The sequence below is a fragment of the Pseudomyrmex gracilis genome, unplaced genomic scaffold, assembly GCF_002006095.1.
Source record: "Pseudomyrmex gracilis isolate BER0280 unplaced genomic scaffold, ASM200609v1 scaffold_330, whole genome shotgun sequence".
Classification (NCBI taxonomy): Eukaryota; Metazoa; Arthropoda; class Insecta; order Hymenoptera; family Formicidae; genus Pseudomyrmex; species Pseudomyrmex gracilis.
In genome coordinates, this window is record NW_018020914.1 from 20,184 (window position 1) to 37,454 (window position 17,271).

Consider the following 17,271-nt stretch of genomic DNA (forward strand, 5'->3'; position numbering starts at 1 on the left):
ATGTAAGATAATGTTTAGAAAGAATGTTTATTGAGATTTTTTAAGGGTTTTGCTGTTCCTACACTGGTATTAGGACCAGTACTGTCTGCAAACAGACAAGATGTAAAAGAAGGAGTAGACACTTATATGTTTACTCAACTAACGAACAGAAATGATATAGTCAAACGCGTAAGTGTATTGATAATTAAATTTACGTTTTGGAATGTTTGAGTTTGGTTTTGAGAGTGACAGTTTGTCTCTATGCCTGCTATAAATTTCTTTGATTTTTATAAAATATAATTGTCTTTAATATATGTAGAAAGGGCCGATACGGAGTGAAATACTAGGTGTTGATGTATAAATGATAATCTTTATTTAAAAATGCCAAACGTTTCGACTCTTGGTTTGAGTCATCTTCAGTGGCATACAAAAATCTACATAAATAAATTAATATAAAAATTACANGGGTACTTTGTTACTCCAGTTGGAGAAATCAACCATTCAACCGTTTACGGTGAACATACCAAGAAAATCACTATTCAAGCTTAGAATGGCGTATGGACTATCTTGAGTCGGTCCTTTGAGCCACATATGCACCAAACCAAACCTCAGGCTTCTCTCTGGTGAAACTAATTTGTTTAGCGCTAGTAGTAAACAAAGACGTGAGTTCTGTTTAATATTAACTATCAATATTGCATGTTTACTTTTCACTTTACGTATCAAATCTCAATCAAGTTTTCTCTGATGTTGTCATAACGAAACAAATGTTATAAACTTGTTTTCTAACCTCTTTCTTTATCAGACAGCGACGCGAGTGTTCTCTCTCTCGCTTTCTCTGTTTAAGTATTTTATCAAAAACAAACGTATTTTGTTTTGTATTAACACGTTGAGTTGTAATAAAAATTTTTTATCTTATTTTATAGTTTTGTAGCACATTTTTTGTGGTATAACTTGTTTATATACACAAGATTTTCCTGTTTATTTACAAATATTAGGAGTCACCATGACTGGTGGAAATACCAGTGAAAAAGCGAGTAATCCTCTGGAGCAGTTTGTACTGCTTGCAAAAACTGCCAAAGGCGCTGCTGCCATAGAACTTATAAGACAAGCTGTCGAAACTCCTGGTGTTCATGTTTTTGGTGAACTGTTGGATATGCCAAACATAAAAGAATTGGAGAATGGACCATATGTTCAATATTGGAATACCTTGAATTTATTCGCATACGGCACCTACAAGGATTATCTCGAAAATAAAGAGAAAGTATTAGAATTAACTCCCATTCAGAAAAAGAAGCTTCAACATCTTACCATTGTTACTCTTGCTACAAAAAACAAATGTATACCTTATTCGGTGCTGTTGGAGGAATTAGACATAAAGAATGTCAGAGATCTGGAAGACTTAATCATTGAAGCCATATATGCTGACATAATTCATGGAAAACTAGATCAGAAGAATTCACAATTGGAAGTAGATTATGCTGGTTTAGGACGGGACGTCAGACCTGGTGATACTGGTGTAGTAGCAGAGACATTAGCTGCTTGGGGCCAAGCATGTGACACAGTTCTGTCATGCATTGAGGAACAAATATCTAAAGCCAATATTGAAAAACAGAAAGCTACTTTTCATAAGGAAAGAATACAAAGAGACGTAAGTCTTAAGTTGCAATTATTATATTTAGCTCCTAAAGCTGAGAGTGTAAAGTTATAAGAAACATTCAAACATGGCCATGTTCGGATTTATCTCAAACTTTGTATACAGGCTCCTATTACACAGAAAACAAATGTCCCAGGATTTTGAGCGACTCGGAGGCTAAATTGCCTTTTTAGCAAGTTTTGGCATTTTTTATATTTTCTGTATTTCTCTATAAATAAGTAACTGAATAGATGAAATAGTATAAATAAATTTATTTTTTTATGTAAAATAATACATACTTGTTCCTAACATCCCAAACATACATATTTTCTATCGTTTAGTTGGTAGATTAGATCTGCTATCCTATTTTTGCTGCTACACGTATTTGCACATGTAATTAACTAAAATATCACTTAGACAAGCTTGTGAGACACTACAAAACTTCAATTTAGTTTATGCGTAAGTTTCACTTTTTGGGTCTACAAAATTCTGTGAATAATTAACACTCTATGAATGTGATGTTTGTTCTATCTTTTGATATTATTTTTAAAAATTGTAATGAATTTACTAATGCATGCTTCTGCATTAATAATAAGTATTTTGTTTTCTTCTTTATTTTCTCCTCTTTTGATAGTAGCAAATTTAAATTGTACATATTAAAACATTAGCACAAATACTTCTCTTTTTTCTTTCTTCCTTCTTTTATTTCTTCTTTATTCACTAGATATCTGCACAACACAATGTTACATAAAATAAGAAGAATACATAAAGTATAAAAATTATAATGCTCGACAATATAAAAAATAAAAATATAGAAATATTATATTTATTACACAATTATTTGTATAAAATTCTCGTTTATTGCAATAATGCAGAAGATGTGAATTTAAGCAACATAGTACTGGAATCTTTTGTCTTTTTAAATTTACCATAATATTAATTGAAAACATTCTGATAAAAAATTGAAAATAAATTTAAATACATATACGAAAAACGAGCGCACCGACTTTCTTGTGTCTCTAATGAAGTGCCAGATGTGTTAAGATGCGAAAGACTTGTCTCAAGAACGACACAAGCTAGATGAAATAATTTTGTCTAGTTTAATTACACACAAACACACACAATCTCTAACCTAAAACCTAAAACTTGTATTATTAAAACGTTATTTTAAAAACTACAAAACAAAAATGACAAAAAGTATCAAAAAATTATCTCAGCTCTAGAGTCGCTAAAATTCCTTATAGGGATAATAATACTTATGCCTTCTTTTCTAAAAGAAAAGTTTGTACAAAAAAGATCTGAGATAAATTGGAGTATAAAAGAGCAGTTGAACATAATCGGCTACGGATAAAATGTGGGATTGTTTTCATTGTGATGTTTAGATTACTAACATAAAGAAATCTCTCGCCGCTCAATCAGGAAGTGGAGGCCTTCAAGAAGCCGACATGGTAGCTGGCGGTAGTTCAGGCTCAGGAGGAAGCGACTCAGGCAGAGAAGCTATGCCGGTATTGTCGGAAAAGAAGAAATTACAAAAGGTCAAATGTATCAAAGTCGGCGGTAAGTTTTGGAAGACATAAATTCAGTAACCTCTTGGGCAATGTATATTCTTGATGCCATTTAAGCTGTCGGTTGAATCGAATTCTGATCTTTCGGACTTTCAAAACACAGTTAAGCTGTGCAGTTATTTATGCGATTGAGTCAAAAATGAACAATGAAAGAAATTATTTGACATTTTTATGTTATTTTTTTTTCATGATTTGGTTTTGATTATGTTCGTTTTTTTTAGGAATGATGTGATGATGATTGGTGAATGGAATGAATATAATATTGAAACAAATCTATTAATTATATGTTTTAAAAAATATATATGAAGTATATAAAGGATCAGAGGAGAGCTGACACATTTCTTGACAAGTAAATAAAATTATAAATAAAATATATTTCTAAACAAATATCAACATAAATGTAAGCACAAACAACTGCATTAATAAGGATATAAAAATTAGTATCAAGAAATGTTTGCGTTTATGCTTATTTGTTTAGAAATACATTTTATTTAAGCATCAAGAATTGCGTTGGCTCGCTCCGAGCCTTGGAACTTTTAGTTCTCTTTAGTTTTTTTTTTTTTTATTAATTTATATTATATAACACATGTGAGATTGATTGACTTGTACTACTGGAAATTATATAAGTTGGTAGAAGACGTTTACAGAGCAAAAGAATAGCAAAATGTGATGTTTGACAGTGTGACTTGCGTACATATATAGCATCAAACTGTACGTCTGAAGTATATAAAAATACTCGATTTTCTTCTTCTGTAATATTTATAAAATTAATATATTTTATAAATTACCATATTATAAATAACAAGTGTTTGTTCTTTTGTAAAAGTGATTTACTGACAGGTTTTGATATAAGAAGTTGGTTTTTAGAAGAAACCGCAGAAAAATTTGTGTATAATAAAGTTTTATGTTAATATCTATAAATGTTTAGTGAAATAGAGAAGAAAGGAGTGGTGTATACATATATATAATATATATTTCGTATCTTTATATATAAATATATTGCGATTGATTTTAAATATCAAGATTTGGTGTAGAAACGAATTTTGATACTGTTAAACAAAATTTAGCATTCACATTGTTAATTATTTAGCGATTGGATTTATAAGGAGCAATATATATATGTTCGTTTATGTACACGAGATGTATGTAGTGAGATACATGATGAACAGTCCTTACATCGAGCATTTGAAAACAATGGATCTTTATTTTTCAACAAAGATAATCTCGTAGATAAGCTTGACTACACCCTTGTAAATAAACGTGTTTATTTAATTTTTAAACCAAAGATGTCAAGTTTTTGTGTTTGTAGGATGTGAAGAATTCAGTTGCGATTTGATTCTTCTCACTCTCACTCTCTATCTCTCTCTTTTTCTGTCTCTCTCTCTGTTTCTCTCTCTTTCTCTCTTTCTGTCTCTCTCTCTCTCTCTCTCTCTCAGCATGAGAATTCGATGAATTATGCACCGTATAATGCATATTTTATTAATTTATACATAATTGTCACACAGTTATATAAAAAACAGTGATCATATTGTGATGAGTTAGTTAAACGCTCACGTGTATTTCCACCGAAAATACTGTTTGTATTGTTTATGTTCAGACAGATTCTCTCGTAAGGTCTAGCCGCTAAATATTTTACTGACGCGACAAAAGAGTGTGACTAGTTGGAGAGAGATGGTTTTTTCTTTTCGTTTTTTTTAAGAAAAACATATATTGAAAAAAAAAAAAAAAAAAATGAACTGTAAAAAAGGTACGCCACTGATGTAGCTTAGCAAAGACAAAATGTCAGTCGTCCGTTAAAGCGTTGTAATTGCTATTCGAATAAAAAGATAATATATTTTAGCGTGGCTTTTTCTATTTTTCCCTTGATGCTTCTCTTTCCTCTTTACGTTCATAATACGTAAGTTGTTGAACAAAAATAGAAGAAATCTGATAAATTCGATTTCAAGGCGTGCGAATAATAAGCGTGAATATCATCAACTCTGTAGGACGACAAAATTCCACGTTACTTTGGGAATGTATATAAAAAAAAATAAGAGAAACTCATTAGAAATTCATTAAAAAACTATTTGGTTTTTGTACATTTTAGCTAAAGTTCCTGCACTCGCACGTAATTACATTTTAAAGGTTTTTTTAAATTTACGAGTCTTCTTCACATTAGTTCGAGCATATATTTAATGACCTAATTCAGACTCACTTCCCGCGATGTTTTCTCAAAAAATTGTTCGCTAATCATGAAACAAACAAGCCGCGCAAACAATCAATTTTGCAAGTAAATTTACAATCGTACTATCTTCGGTGTTTTGTTCTCTCTTCCAATGTGTATATATAGCCTGAAACACAAGTCATGAATCATATGCCTAATCGGGATTTTCAGGATCTGCTACTGATCCGCTAATGGTCCACGATGGTCCAAGTTGGGAATAGATGAGCGAATGAATTAGGTGAAACCTCGTGGCACGTACCAAGTCGTTCGGATACTTTCTCTCTCTCTCTCTCTGTCTCTCTGCGATTCTGACGTTGGAGCACCGTCTCTCCCTGTATAAACTTTTGTAGCTTTTAAAAATAAAGCATCTTTTGAATTTGTCTTATATTTATTGTATAAATAGAAAATTGCACATCGTGCGTCATTAAATGAAATAAAACGGTAACTGATCAAGCTGTTTGTCCTTTCTTGGCTGTAAAATCCGTCTTAAGACAAGAAAACAAATTCATACGCAGTGGTTACGCTGTCGTTGATTTTTATTCTTTAATATTTTTTCGCTTTATAATGGATACATTACGCTACCGCTTGTTCTCTACTTCAACTTATATTGTAAAATATTCTTAGATCACACGCGCGCACACACACACACATACACACACACGCGCGCGCGTGTCACATACATCTAATAATATACATACTCTTTTCAACATTTTGTCATTGCAGTGAATCTGAAATTTATAGTCTCTTAAGTAGGATCAATGCAGTTTACTGAAAATCAGTGAATATTTACTGATTTAAATAGTTCATATAAGTTTTTCACTTGAGAATCTCAATAGATTTCACTGATTTATTCAGGTAGAACACTTTTACTGTGCGAATTAGGTAAATTATTCACTGAATCAATCAGTAAATATCATAATATTTTTAAAATAATTTATAATAAAAAAAAATATTTTATTTTTACAACTAATATTTTCGAGTAAGTTTCCTGATACGTATAGTTACACATTCAGTCATGCGTATGTAACTTTATCATTTAAAAAATGTTTCTTTATAATTGAGATTTATTCGCAAGCTCTCTAAGACAATAAATTCATATTTATATATACAATATTACATTCGTATTTGTACATGTACAATTATTTATTTCTTTATAATTTATATATATATATAATTTAAAAACAATTAGTTAAAAAAAATATATATATAAACTATGTATATATAGTTTATATATATATTTTTTAAAATATATGTACATGCACATGCATGTCTTAACTCTAAATATAATCTACATTATTAAATAATGTACATTTTGCGTTGTATTTTTTCGTTTTTTAAATTACACATAATATGTGATATTTTAGAGTTTTACAACCTTTAAAATGTTACAATATTTGTGCGCTTGAAATGTGCACAGAAAGTTGAAAATTTTGAGTTGAAACATCGAAAAATATAATATATTTATAATATATGGGAACATACTAAAGATTCGGTTTGTTCTCTCTTTAACTTAACGTATACGTATATATGCATTTGAATTAACATATTATTTATTTTTTGTTATTGAAACTATAAATTATTTATACTGCTCTAACAATTGAGGACATATACATATGTTAAATTATAATTATTACCCGTGATTTTTCTTCGTTATTCGCAACATATTTCAAATGTAGCACAATATTCGCACGCATACCTATATATTTTAGCGCTTATAAGAACTTTTGAGCAAATCAATATTTAATTATTTACAAATACGCGCTAATTAATTTTTTGTAGCATTTGCGCATACATATAAATTTATAAAAATTGACTACGAAAATTGAGATTAAACACTTCGTGGTACTTAAAAATAAACGCAGATGTTTAATTTGTCGTGAAACTGATGAATGAACTGAAAATATAGAAAAAACGACAAAGAATTGATAAGATGATTAACTATAAAAATTACTAATTATGTATTTAATGTATTTAATACTGAAGTTTAAATGAAAAATTGTTCTGAATATCGTTCAAATATGTTCCCGCGCGTAGCGTACGTATGGAATAATTTGTAGTAATTGAATAATTCTCGTAAGGATAATAATAATCGTAGGACTTGTATCGTGAAAATAGATTTGAACTATCCTTACGATGCTACGCAATTCACGCATATTAATACGGGGAATAATTTCTATAGTCTACAGAAATGAGTTTTTAAAGAGAGAATGAATTTGATTTTATAATATCTATTCTAAATACATGTGTATATATTTGTGTGCGTGTACACACGCACATACACACTCATATACTGTACTGCATATAATTCACTCATATGTTAAACGACGCATATATTAAATTTCGATTCTTTCACTAAGAGTTCAAATATGTTATTATTTACAAGTCAGAATATTTACAGGAATTTGTTATATGTATTAATGTCTTACTTTTTAGAAAATTTACGGCATTTACCTACCACAAATAAAAGTAATTCTAGACTACTAGAAAAATTCTCTTGGGAGAGTGTACTAATAATAAGTTGCAGCTTTTTGCATTTCAAGTTTTCGAGTTATTACGAAACAAATTTTTAACTTGTGTTGAATCATATTTACACATTTAAATTCTTATATAGTGAATTGTTTTATACATGTAACGAGATATTTATTTTGATAGCAGTTGATTTTGAGATAGGTAAGTATAAGTACAAGTAATACGGAAGTTTTGCTGGTAAATGTTGTTATTAAAAATTACACGAACTAAATACACGAAAGTATCACAAATTTGTTTAAAACTCAACTTTAATATAAACTTTAATTTAAAGTTTTTTAAGTAAAATTATCTTTTACAATGTATAATTGTTTTATTAATTAATGCCAATCACTATTTGAAACTTAAAACCGACCTAGTGTTTTCTGATAAAACAATAAAAAATTGTGGAGAAAGATTCAGTAATATCTGCTTACTATCCCACACAATACGAGTGACTGATTGTCGACTTATAGTCGACTTTTAAAAGTTGACTTTAAGCACGACTTAAAGTTGACCTTCAAAAGTCGACTATAAATTGACTAGAGTCGACTATTTGCCGACAATTAGATGGTTTTGAAAGGTGAATTAAACATAATTATTGTTGACTTAAATATAATTGCATTTAATCGGCAAGGTGAAGGCTCCAAATATCCAAGATAAACACAGTAATGTGACAAGGCCAATTGAAAATTTATTGAATATATAGAGTATATAAACGTTTCAACACACAAAACAACAGTGTTCGTGCTCCCATTGGCCTTATCACATTACTGTGTTTATCTTAGATATGTTGAGCCTTTATCACTTTGCTAATTAAATGCAATTATGTTTAAGTCGACAATAATTATGTTTAATTCACCTTTCATGGTTATCTAATTGTCGGCAAATAGTCGACTCTAGTCAATTTATATAGTCGACTTTTGAAAGTCAACTTTAAGTCGTTTGTCTTCGTGCTCTTGTCACATTACTGTGTTTATCTTGGATATACTTGTATTTGTCATCGCGCTAACGTATATATTTATGCATTTGTGTGTATATCTGACGCCTCCAGTCTCAAGTAAGTGTCAATTAATCATTGTGATCATTGCGTCGGTTGTTTTTTAAATATATTTTTTGAGAGTACTGAAAATTATATAATAATATACTATTTGTCGACTTAAAGTTTAACTTAAAGTCGACGGTTGATTATAAGACGATGGCAAGTGTTCAGTTTTGAGACGCTTACAGCTTGCAACAGCGTGAAGGGAATGCGCACAACACCAGCAAACATTTATTTGCTACTTTGTGCTACCTTTCACCGCTACAGCATGCTGTAAGCGCTTAAGAGGATACTGGATACTGACTATAGATACTTGTAAATCGACGTTTTAATATTTGATTTTGTGTCGTATTTACTGCATTAAATCCAAAATGCTTTTCCAAAAATAAGTAAATTGTGCTAAAAAAAGTGCGCTTGTTCTTTAGAATGTCAAAATTCAAAATAAAATTCAGAATAAATTTTTTCTCTTACACAGTTTTCTTCTATAATCTCACCATATATTTATGTGTGTAAAATTATTTCTAAGCTTCTGTATATATTTACACTAAATTAGCGCACTAAGTACGACAAAAAAGAACATAATGAGACATTCAGATTATGATTTGACTACTTAATTAATGAGAGAAATAACAATATTGTGATGACAAAATAGGTTATCATATGCTATCGTTATGAATAAAAAAAAGAGTTCAAAAGAGCATTATATACTCATTTTCACAAGCACTATGTAGTTTTTTATATTTATGTCCTTCTGTGGAAGCATTTTTTATGTGATGCAGTACACAAAATTAGAAATTAGAGAAATTTAATTTATCAAAGAGAAATTTAATTTATCAAAGTCTACTTCTCAACTTTAAGTCAACTGACAGTTGACTATTTTTGAGACATTCGTCATCTTTTAGTCGACTATAAGTCAACATTCAGGCTGACTCAAAAGTCGACTCTTGACTTCTCCAGTCAACTTATAGTCAACTTTTAGTTGACTTTGCGTTGTTTGGGATACGTATCTATCAACAGCAAGTTGAGAATTAAGTAAAATCCATTATTTATACATTGATGTAAATTCTCTCTTCTTTTATCTACTGTGTAATTAAATTCGCCGAAGTTTGTTATTTTTAAATTAATAATAAACAAGAAGATTCTTCGGGCTCTGTAGTATTAAACTAATTTGTTATTTTTCTTTTTTGTTCTCTCTCTTTCTCTCTAATTTAAAACGTACTAAAAAAAAAGCGTACTATGTATCGCGGGATTTATATATCTTCGACATGCTATACACACACGATATGCTTAATAAATTCAATTCTACTTCAGATTTACTCGATCAAGTCCAACAATTTGAGCATCGAATAATTTGGCGTCCAATACAATGCTTACGCCTGCTTGAATCTCGACGTATTTGACAACAAATAATTATTCAATCAGAGACATATTTCGTTTTTTCCTCATCACACATGTGTTCTGAAAAGGGCGTTGACGTACTTTTAATTATATGTACAATACACACACACACACACACACACACACACACGCCCCGATGAACAATTTCTCAGACGATAACGGGCTTCTTGGAGAGCGGTTTTAAACTAACAGTTAAAACGGGCGGTTCCATTGGCAGTTCTATCTTCCGCTATAAAGAAACGTCGCTTTGAGAGAGCGATCCGTTACCTATTCTTGTGTTACTATTGAATCGCTTTGTCGTCGCGCTGTTTTTCGATTCCTTGTTACTCGTCGACGCAATCACATCTGGCGATTCTTGATTATTCACGACAATAGGCGACACGGATTCTCTCTCGTTGTCGCTCGTCTGAGTTGAACGCGAAGTGCGTGCCGCGTCTGCAATTTTCCGATCTTTCAACTCCATTTCGTAGCCTGCAAAAGAAAAAAAGCCCAAGTAACAAAATAATCGGAAGATTATTTTTGATTTACGATTGTATTTACATTCACTTTGAGTGGAGCAGTCTATGGTGGTCGAGATATGTTTCTTGATGGCCTTATTCTGATCGCAAGTGGCAGCCGTCAGAACCGTCGTCGCCGTCACCGGTCCCGCCATACTCGATGCTTTTGTAGCAGATATTGTCGAACTTTTCGTCAGATTAGGTCTGCCTCCTCTCACTGTCGGACGTACATTTCTCTCGGGTCGAATAAGAATAATATATAGCTATAACATAAGTAACACGAAGCGCTGTGTGAATTGATATTTCATCGTAATTGAAATAATTATTATATCGCCGTAATTACAACCATAATATTATTGTAATTAAGATAATTAAATTACTGTATGCAGAAATTACAAAATAATTTGATAGCGCGCGTATGTTACATTAAATAAAGATAAAATTCTAAATTAAAATTCTAACTAAAAGTTTTTAATTTAATTTTTTTTAAATCGTCGATATATTTTTTTTTCATCGAATCACATTCCGCGAATTGTTACGGCGCGAGTAATTTTTCTTTTTGTGAGTGTTTTTGAGACTTAAATGTAACGCGAATTGCGTTGCTTCGAGTTCAAAATCGATTTTCTCTTGGCATTTGTAATTACTGTGTAAAGCACGCCGAAGGAAACTAACGAAGAGCCGCAATAATCCCGCGTTCGATTATGTCCGCTTTGCTCTGAATGAACAAGCGTTTCACAAAGTAGTATTTCAGAATCTGTACCTTTGGACTGAAGAGGCAAACCACTGTCACGGATGCAGAAAGGCTGATTGTTACCGACATCGAGGTAATTCTCAGCGCGACGTTGTTTCCAGTGCCGTAGTACAAAGGTACGAAGGCGCACCATATAACGCACGTCGTGTACATCGTTAAGCCTGCAGTAAATACATTATCTCTTAATGATATAGTACTGATTGTTGTGTGTAAAACAAAATACTTTCGGGATAAGAGTTATGTATATATAAGTTTTGTAATCGCGCGGCAATGCGAAGCAATTAATCGAGGAGATTGTTTTTGCTTTCTTGAAAATGGTTCGTGTAAATTTTCGGAAAAGACGATCGCAATCCGGAAAGTATTGCAGCGATATAATATCGCGGCGAGCGTACTTACCGATATGCTTGCTCTCGTTGAAGGATTCTGGAATTTTTCTTGTGAGGACGGCGTAAATCGTGCATACGATTATCAATATTGTGGGATACGCGAACGCGATCATGTAGCTAACGTCGATGTAGTTCTTGCAGACGAGCAAGTTGTCCTCCATTCTGGGATGGTGGTGCATCGCACTGGCGGGATCGACGAGCATCCAGATCACGTTTATTAGGATCTGCACGAATATCAATCCGGCGCAGATAATGAGCTGCGAGCGCGGCGATATGAATGACGGTCTTCTTGCGCTCCCGGCGGTAAAGATCCTCGATATTCGATTGGTCTTCGTTAATAAAGCCGCGTATACCACGGTGAAACACAAGCCCGCGGCGAATCTGTATACGCGTAAAGGAAGTGATTAAAGTGAGCAGAAACGACGAGCAAATGACATTTCTAGTTTCGCGGAATACTTTAATTTTTAATTAAAAATATTTAATGCAAAACACCTTGGCGCGGCAATTATGGCATTAAATATTTTTTAATTTTGAAAAAATTTTTTCTTGTGTTCCATCTTTATGTTCAAGTACTAAATATAATCTTATTGAAGTACATAGGTGTGTACGTAAAATTAGGTATTAATAATCACACTTAAAAAAAGTTAAAGCATAATCTTACTTAGATACAATTATGTTATTGTATATTGCTTTTCAACAATAAAACAGGTTTTTAGAGAAAGAATATTTTATAATTTATACTATTTTGTAACCCAAGTTTTATACAGAAAAATCTTTTTGTAGTTTGTAAGAAAACTTTAACAAAAACAATTTTGTAGTAAAAAAGAATGTTTTGTAATATATAATGTTGTAGAACAAGTTTTATAGAAAAATAATTGTTTGGAGTATTAAATCAGAGTGGAATTTATTAATTTAAATATAATACGTGTTGTGCGTGTACTTTAATTTTGTATACCAAGACTTATAACAAAACAAGTTTTTGCAGCATTAAATCAACTTGCAAGTTATTAAGTAATAATTTTTTACTTCATAAAGGTAAAGTATATTAAGTTTATCAATTTTTAATTTATTAATTTCTACGGTTTTATTTCAAAATGTTTCACTATATAGTTTGTGTTATTTTGTGTAAAGTTTCAAACCAGTTTCTCGAAAAAAGTTATACCGGAGGAGTTGCCATCGCAAAAAAAATATGTTTTCTGAATTACTTTTTTAACATACGGACAATCATGGGTATCGCAAGTTCGATATGAAGCTCTTTCAAAATCGTCTGTAGTTAGACGACTTAGAAAGAGAAATGTAGTACTAGGTAGAGCGCGGTTACCACGCCGTGATCTGTCGAGACTCAAATCTCTGGGCGGATTCGTCTTGTTGGTTAGACGAGATCCCCGACTCGACAATCGTACGCAACTAAGGCGTTTTAGAATCCCGCCCGTTGCAAGTATGCGTCGTAAAACCAGAAAAAGCAACACGCTGCGAAGAACGGAAGCGAAATGTATGTGCGTCGGAGGTATTGTCGGCGAGTAGCACTACGCCGCGAAGACTTAGAAGCGAAATGTACGTGCTTCGGAGGTGTTGGCAAGGAGCACTACGCCGCAAAAACTTATTGTAAGTCTTCACGGCGTAGTGCTCCCTGCTAATAACACCTCCGAAGCACATACATTTCGCTTTTAAGTCTTCGCGGCGTAGTGCTTTGCGCCAAGCAATACAAATTTTGTCACCGCGTCAAAGTTCTCGCGGCGTGTTGCTTTTTTTCGCTTACGGGTTCTCACTTAACCACCAAGACAAGCCCCCCAGACCGAGATCCTGTGTCTCGAAAGATCGCAAGGTGGTTTAACTGCTCTCTTATCGAGTACACTACATTTCGGCCCAGTATTTTGATCGGCCACAGCACGCTACAAACTGGTAGACGTGTCTCTTTCTTCCGGAAGAGCCTAGAGCGAAAAGTTCTTTCAAAAACCTCGGACACTTGAGCGTACACATCGCGTACACAAGCGCCTCATTGAATCGCGGAACATATACCATCCGCGTACAATATATACATCATCGCGGGATCGGAGGGCAAGCAGGGCGGGGCGTTCGCCCGCTCACTAAAAAGCGACTCTACGGCCCGTCTGCCGTCCTTTTGGATCCTCTTGGCCTCTTGGAACGGCTCGTATCGGCCTTACATTTTCATTGATATTCACACATTTTATTTACACATTATATATCACACGTATTATTTTGTAGTATTATATAATTTTGTAAAACAAGTCTTACAGAGAAAAAAGTTTTTGTAATATTAAATCAATTTGTAATTTATTGCTTCATAAAATTTAATTTTTAAGTTTTTACTTCATAAAGTTAAAGTATATAGTTTGTAGTTATATTTGGTGCAAAGTTTCAAAACGGTTTAGTGAAAAAAGTTATATCAGAGGTGTTGCCGTTGCGAAATAAATTCATTTTCTGAATTAAGTTTTTAACACACATTTAAAGTATCTCATTTCTAGTTATTTCGTGCTAAGTTTCAAACAGTATAATAAAAAACAGTTATGTCGGAAGTGTTGTCGGCGCGGAATCACCACGTCGCGATAGACAGCTCTGCGCCCATCATGATCGGAGATATTGCCGGAGTCTGATTTTTATGCACAATTTGTTTTTATTCTGTTTTCTGAATTAATTTTCTACCTTATAAATTTAAAGTATACAGTTTGTAGTTATTTCGTATCAAGTTTAAAAACAGTTTTTTGAAAAAGTCATATCAGAAGTGTTGCCGGCGCGAAAAAAATTTTTTTATCCGTTTTCTGAGTGAATTTTTTATCATAAATTGATTATAAATTGAAAGTTTATAGGTTGTAGATATTTTGTGCCAAGTTTCAATACAGTTTATTAAAAACAGTTATATCGGAGGTGTTGCCGGCGCGAAATCACTACGTCGCGAAGAACATTGTCGAAGCGATCGGTATTATTGGAGGTGTCGTCGGCGCGAATAACGCGAACATTACCGTGTTTCGTGATTCTCTCCTTCTCTCTCTAACTCACACTTCATGTCTTTCTTTTTTTTTCTTGTTTCAACGCGTTCGTATATGTATGCCATCTCGTGGCAGGCATACGAACATGCACACAATTTGGTCGCACGATGACGATGACTACGTTTCTTAATCGTAAATTTTTCATCTCAAAACTTTATCGTCGTTTATCTCGAAAAATCAGAAACAAACAACAATAACAAGAATACTTTTTTTTTTAATTTTTTCAATGTGAATCGAACGAGACTAAAAAGAAATCGATCGGTTTAGTCGTTATTAAAAAATGGCTGCTTAAAAATCTCCCCTCCATTGAAATGCCTGATTTTTGCGTATAAGAGACACAGTGTGCTCGCGCAGTTCGGGCGCAACTTCGTTGCGCGTGCCTCTTGATATAAGTTTTTTTTCTCACTTCGAGAAATAAGCAATTTTTTCGCGTATCATTTATTTAAAAATAATTGTTTATATTTGCTCATTTTGTTATTGTAACGAAAATTAATTAAATAGTATGAAGATTTATATAAGATTAGATTCGCGAATGTGCTTGAGAAACTCCGCTAAGAACTGTCACTCTTGATTAGGAGACATTAGTCGCATACGGGTAATGTAATTTATCGAGTAACCGTAACTCTCACACAATTCGTAGGAACAGAAGAAAGATTAATGCTGCTAGGTCGAGACTTGTGGAAGACATACATACGAAAGAGAAGGAATTCATAGAGTTCTTTTTTTTCCTTACCTTTGTAGACCGCATACAATGTCCGTGGGTTTGAGCACAAGAGTGAATGTGACGAAATAACAGAGCAGAATTCCTGAAAGAAGCACGTAAGACAGTTCTCGTCCGGACGCACGTACGACGGGTGTGTCGTTGTGTCTCAAAAAAACTCCGCAAACAAATGACGTAACCTGCAACACGCGAATCACAAATGCTGTACGATGTAAAACTCAAACATACATAATAATAATTTATGTATATTTTCGAGATGTAATCGTATTTCAATATTTCTCTCGTTTCAGAAATCGGATTAAAATAACTTGTACAACGCGCCACCCACGCAGGTATAATACGATTGTAGTATTATATGTACCTATATAATTCGCTGTTGCAATAAACTAAACTAAATTTGCCGCATTTACTTCATCAGAGGAACATTAATCAGCACGAGAATATATCGTCACTCCCTACCTATAATCCCGTAACTCCAAAACGCAAATTTTAGAGGAGAGCAGTTTAAAAGTTTGAAGCTTCATATAGTTTCCCTAGCTAAGGGATCTTTCGGTTTTAAATTTTTACCATACTTATGAATATTTTTTTTTAATACTTGGTGACCACAAAGAACATGACTTTCTGAGTGTCACTATGCAATAAACTGAAAATCCCATATGTGACACTTATGTAATTATACGTAGGGAGTGACGATATTAGGTCTACCAAAAAGTTCTGTCCGTTTTTGGAATAAAACAAAATACAAATTTTTCTTACCGTCAATAAACTTTATTAAATAATATAATTGCCATTATTATTAATAATTTCTTGCCAGTGTGAGGGCAATTTGTATATCCCATTTTTGAAAAATTAAGAAAAATTTGTATTTTGTTTTATTCCAAAAACGGACAGAACTTTCCGTTAGACCTAATATATTTAGTAGTTCGCCTTCTTTTGTTATTTTATTTTTTGTTTGTGTAATGAAGTTTTTTTACGCGAAACTATTTCGGAAAAAGTCGCGCTTGTGAAAAATACAGAAAGACACGTACCAAGATTCCTGTGGCGGAGAAAGCCATCGCGCCTATTGCCCAACCGCTTTCCGGACGTAGAAACTCTTCCGGAACGTCCCGACACGTTGAATGGGTTTCGTCGGGTAGTGTACCGAGACGACACTGCATACACTGCGTCTCGTCTTTGGGATGTCGTATCTGAGAAACATATCGCGCAGAAATAATCGCGCGAAACGCAAAATGGAATTCTCCATTCGTAATTTTATACGTAATTTTTTTTTAACGAATAATATATTTTACAAAAGTACATCACGTTCGGCGTAGTTTTCTTTCTGAAGAAGCGCTTTTTATTCCGAAGATAATCGCAGTGTTATATATTTTCCAAAAACTCGGTGCTATCATTGCGAGCTATATAACGTAAACAAGAGCCGATATTTTCTCGCTACTGAAAAAGAACCTACAATACGCCTATTGTTTCCCTTTAAAACGCGAGAGTGATTCGCAAAGTTCATCGTTACATAACGCGGGAGCAGCTTGGAGGAGAGAGAGAGAGAGAGAGAGAGAGAGAGAGAGAGAGAGAGAGAGAGAGAGAGA

The 17,271-nt window shown here is 33.0% G+C and overlaps 2 protein-coding genes and 1 long non-coding RNA gene across 4 annotated transcripts in view; 2 read left to right on the plus strand and 1 right to left on the minus strand.

Annotated features, from left to right (window-relative positions):
- Positions 1 to 604: 604 nt before the first annotated feature.
- On the plus strand, positions 605 to 5,754 carry LOC109860110 (COP9 signalosome complex subunit 7). Of its 2 annotated transcripts, none has more exons than XM_020438978.1 (4): positions 605 to 641; positions 975 to 1,627; positions 2,995 to 3,169; positions 5,552 to 5,754. In XM_020438978.1, the coding sequence occupies exons 2-4, from the start codon at positions 983 to 985 to the stop codon at positions 5,599 to 5,601; spliced, it is 870 nt and encodes a 289-aa protein (XP_020294567.1). In that variant the 5' UTR covers positions 605 to 641; positions 975 to 982; the 3' UTR covers positions 5,602 to 5,754. The 2 variants fall into 2 exon arrangements, with proteins under 2 accessions (XP_020294567.1, XP_020294568.1); XM_020438979.1 differs by lacking the exon at positions 5,552 to 5,754 and adding an exon at positions 3,399 to 5,543.
- A 4,724-nt stretch (positions 5,755 to 10,478) lies between these two features.
- Positions 10,479 to 17,271, minus strand: part of LOC109860108 (metabotropic glutamate receptor 2-like) — an 84,627-nt gene continuing 77,834 nt past the window's right edge. Inside the window, exons 10-15 of the mRNA XM_020438976.1 lie at positions 16,717 to 16,875; positions 15,701 to 15,867; positions 11,970 to 12,340; positions 11,583 to 11,734; positions 10,866 to 11,085; positions 10,479 to 10,796 (exon numbers count right to left, since the gene is read on the minus strand). Coding sequence (XP_020294565.1) covers positions 10,555 to 10,796; positions 10,866 to 11,085; positions 11,583 to 11,734; positions 11,970 to 12,340; positions 15,701 to 15,867; positions 16,717 to 16,875 — 1,311 coding nt within the window. The 3' untranslated portion in view covers positions 10,479 to 10,554. The remainder of the gene's footprint in view (positions 10,797 to 10,865; positions 11,086 to 11,582; positions 11,735 to 11,969; positions 12,341 to 15,700; positions 15,868 to 16,716; positions 16,876 to 17,271) is intronic.
- Positions 15,438 to 16,031, plus strand: LOC109860109. The gene is made up of 3 exons (XR_002250780.1): positions 15,438 to 15,562; positions 15,709 to 15,892; positions 15,979 to 16,031. It is a non-coding gene; the product is annotated as an uncharacterized LOC109860109 (long non-coding RNA).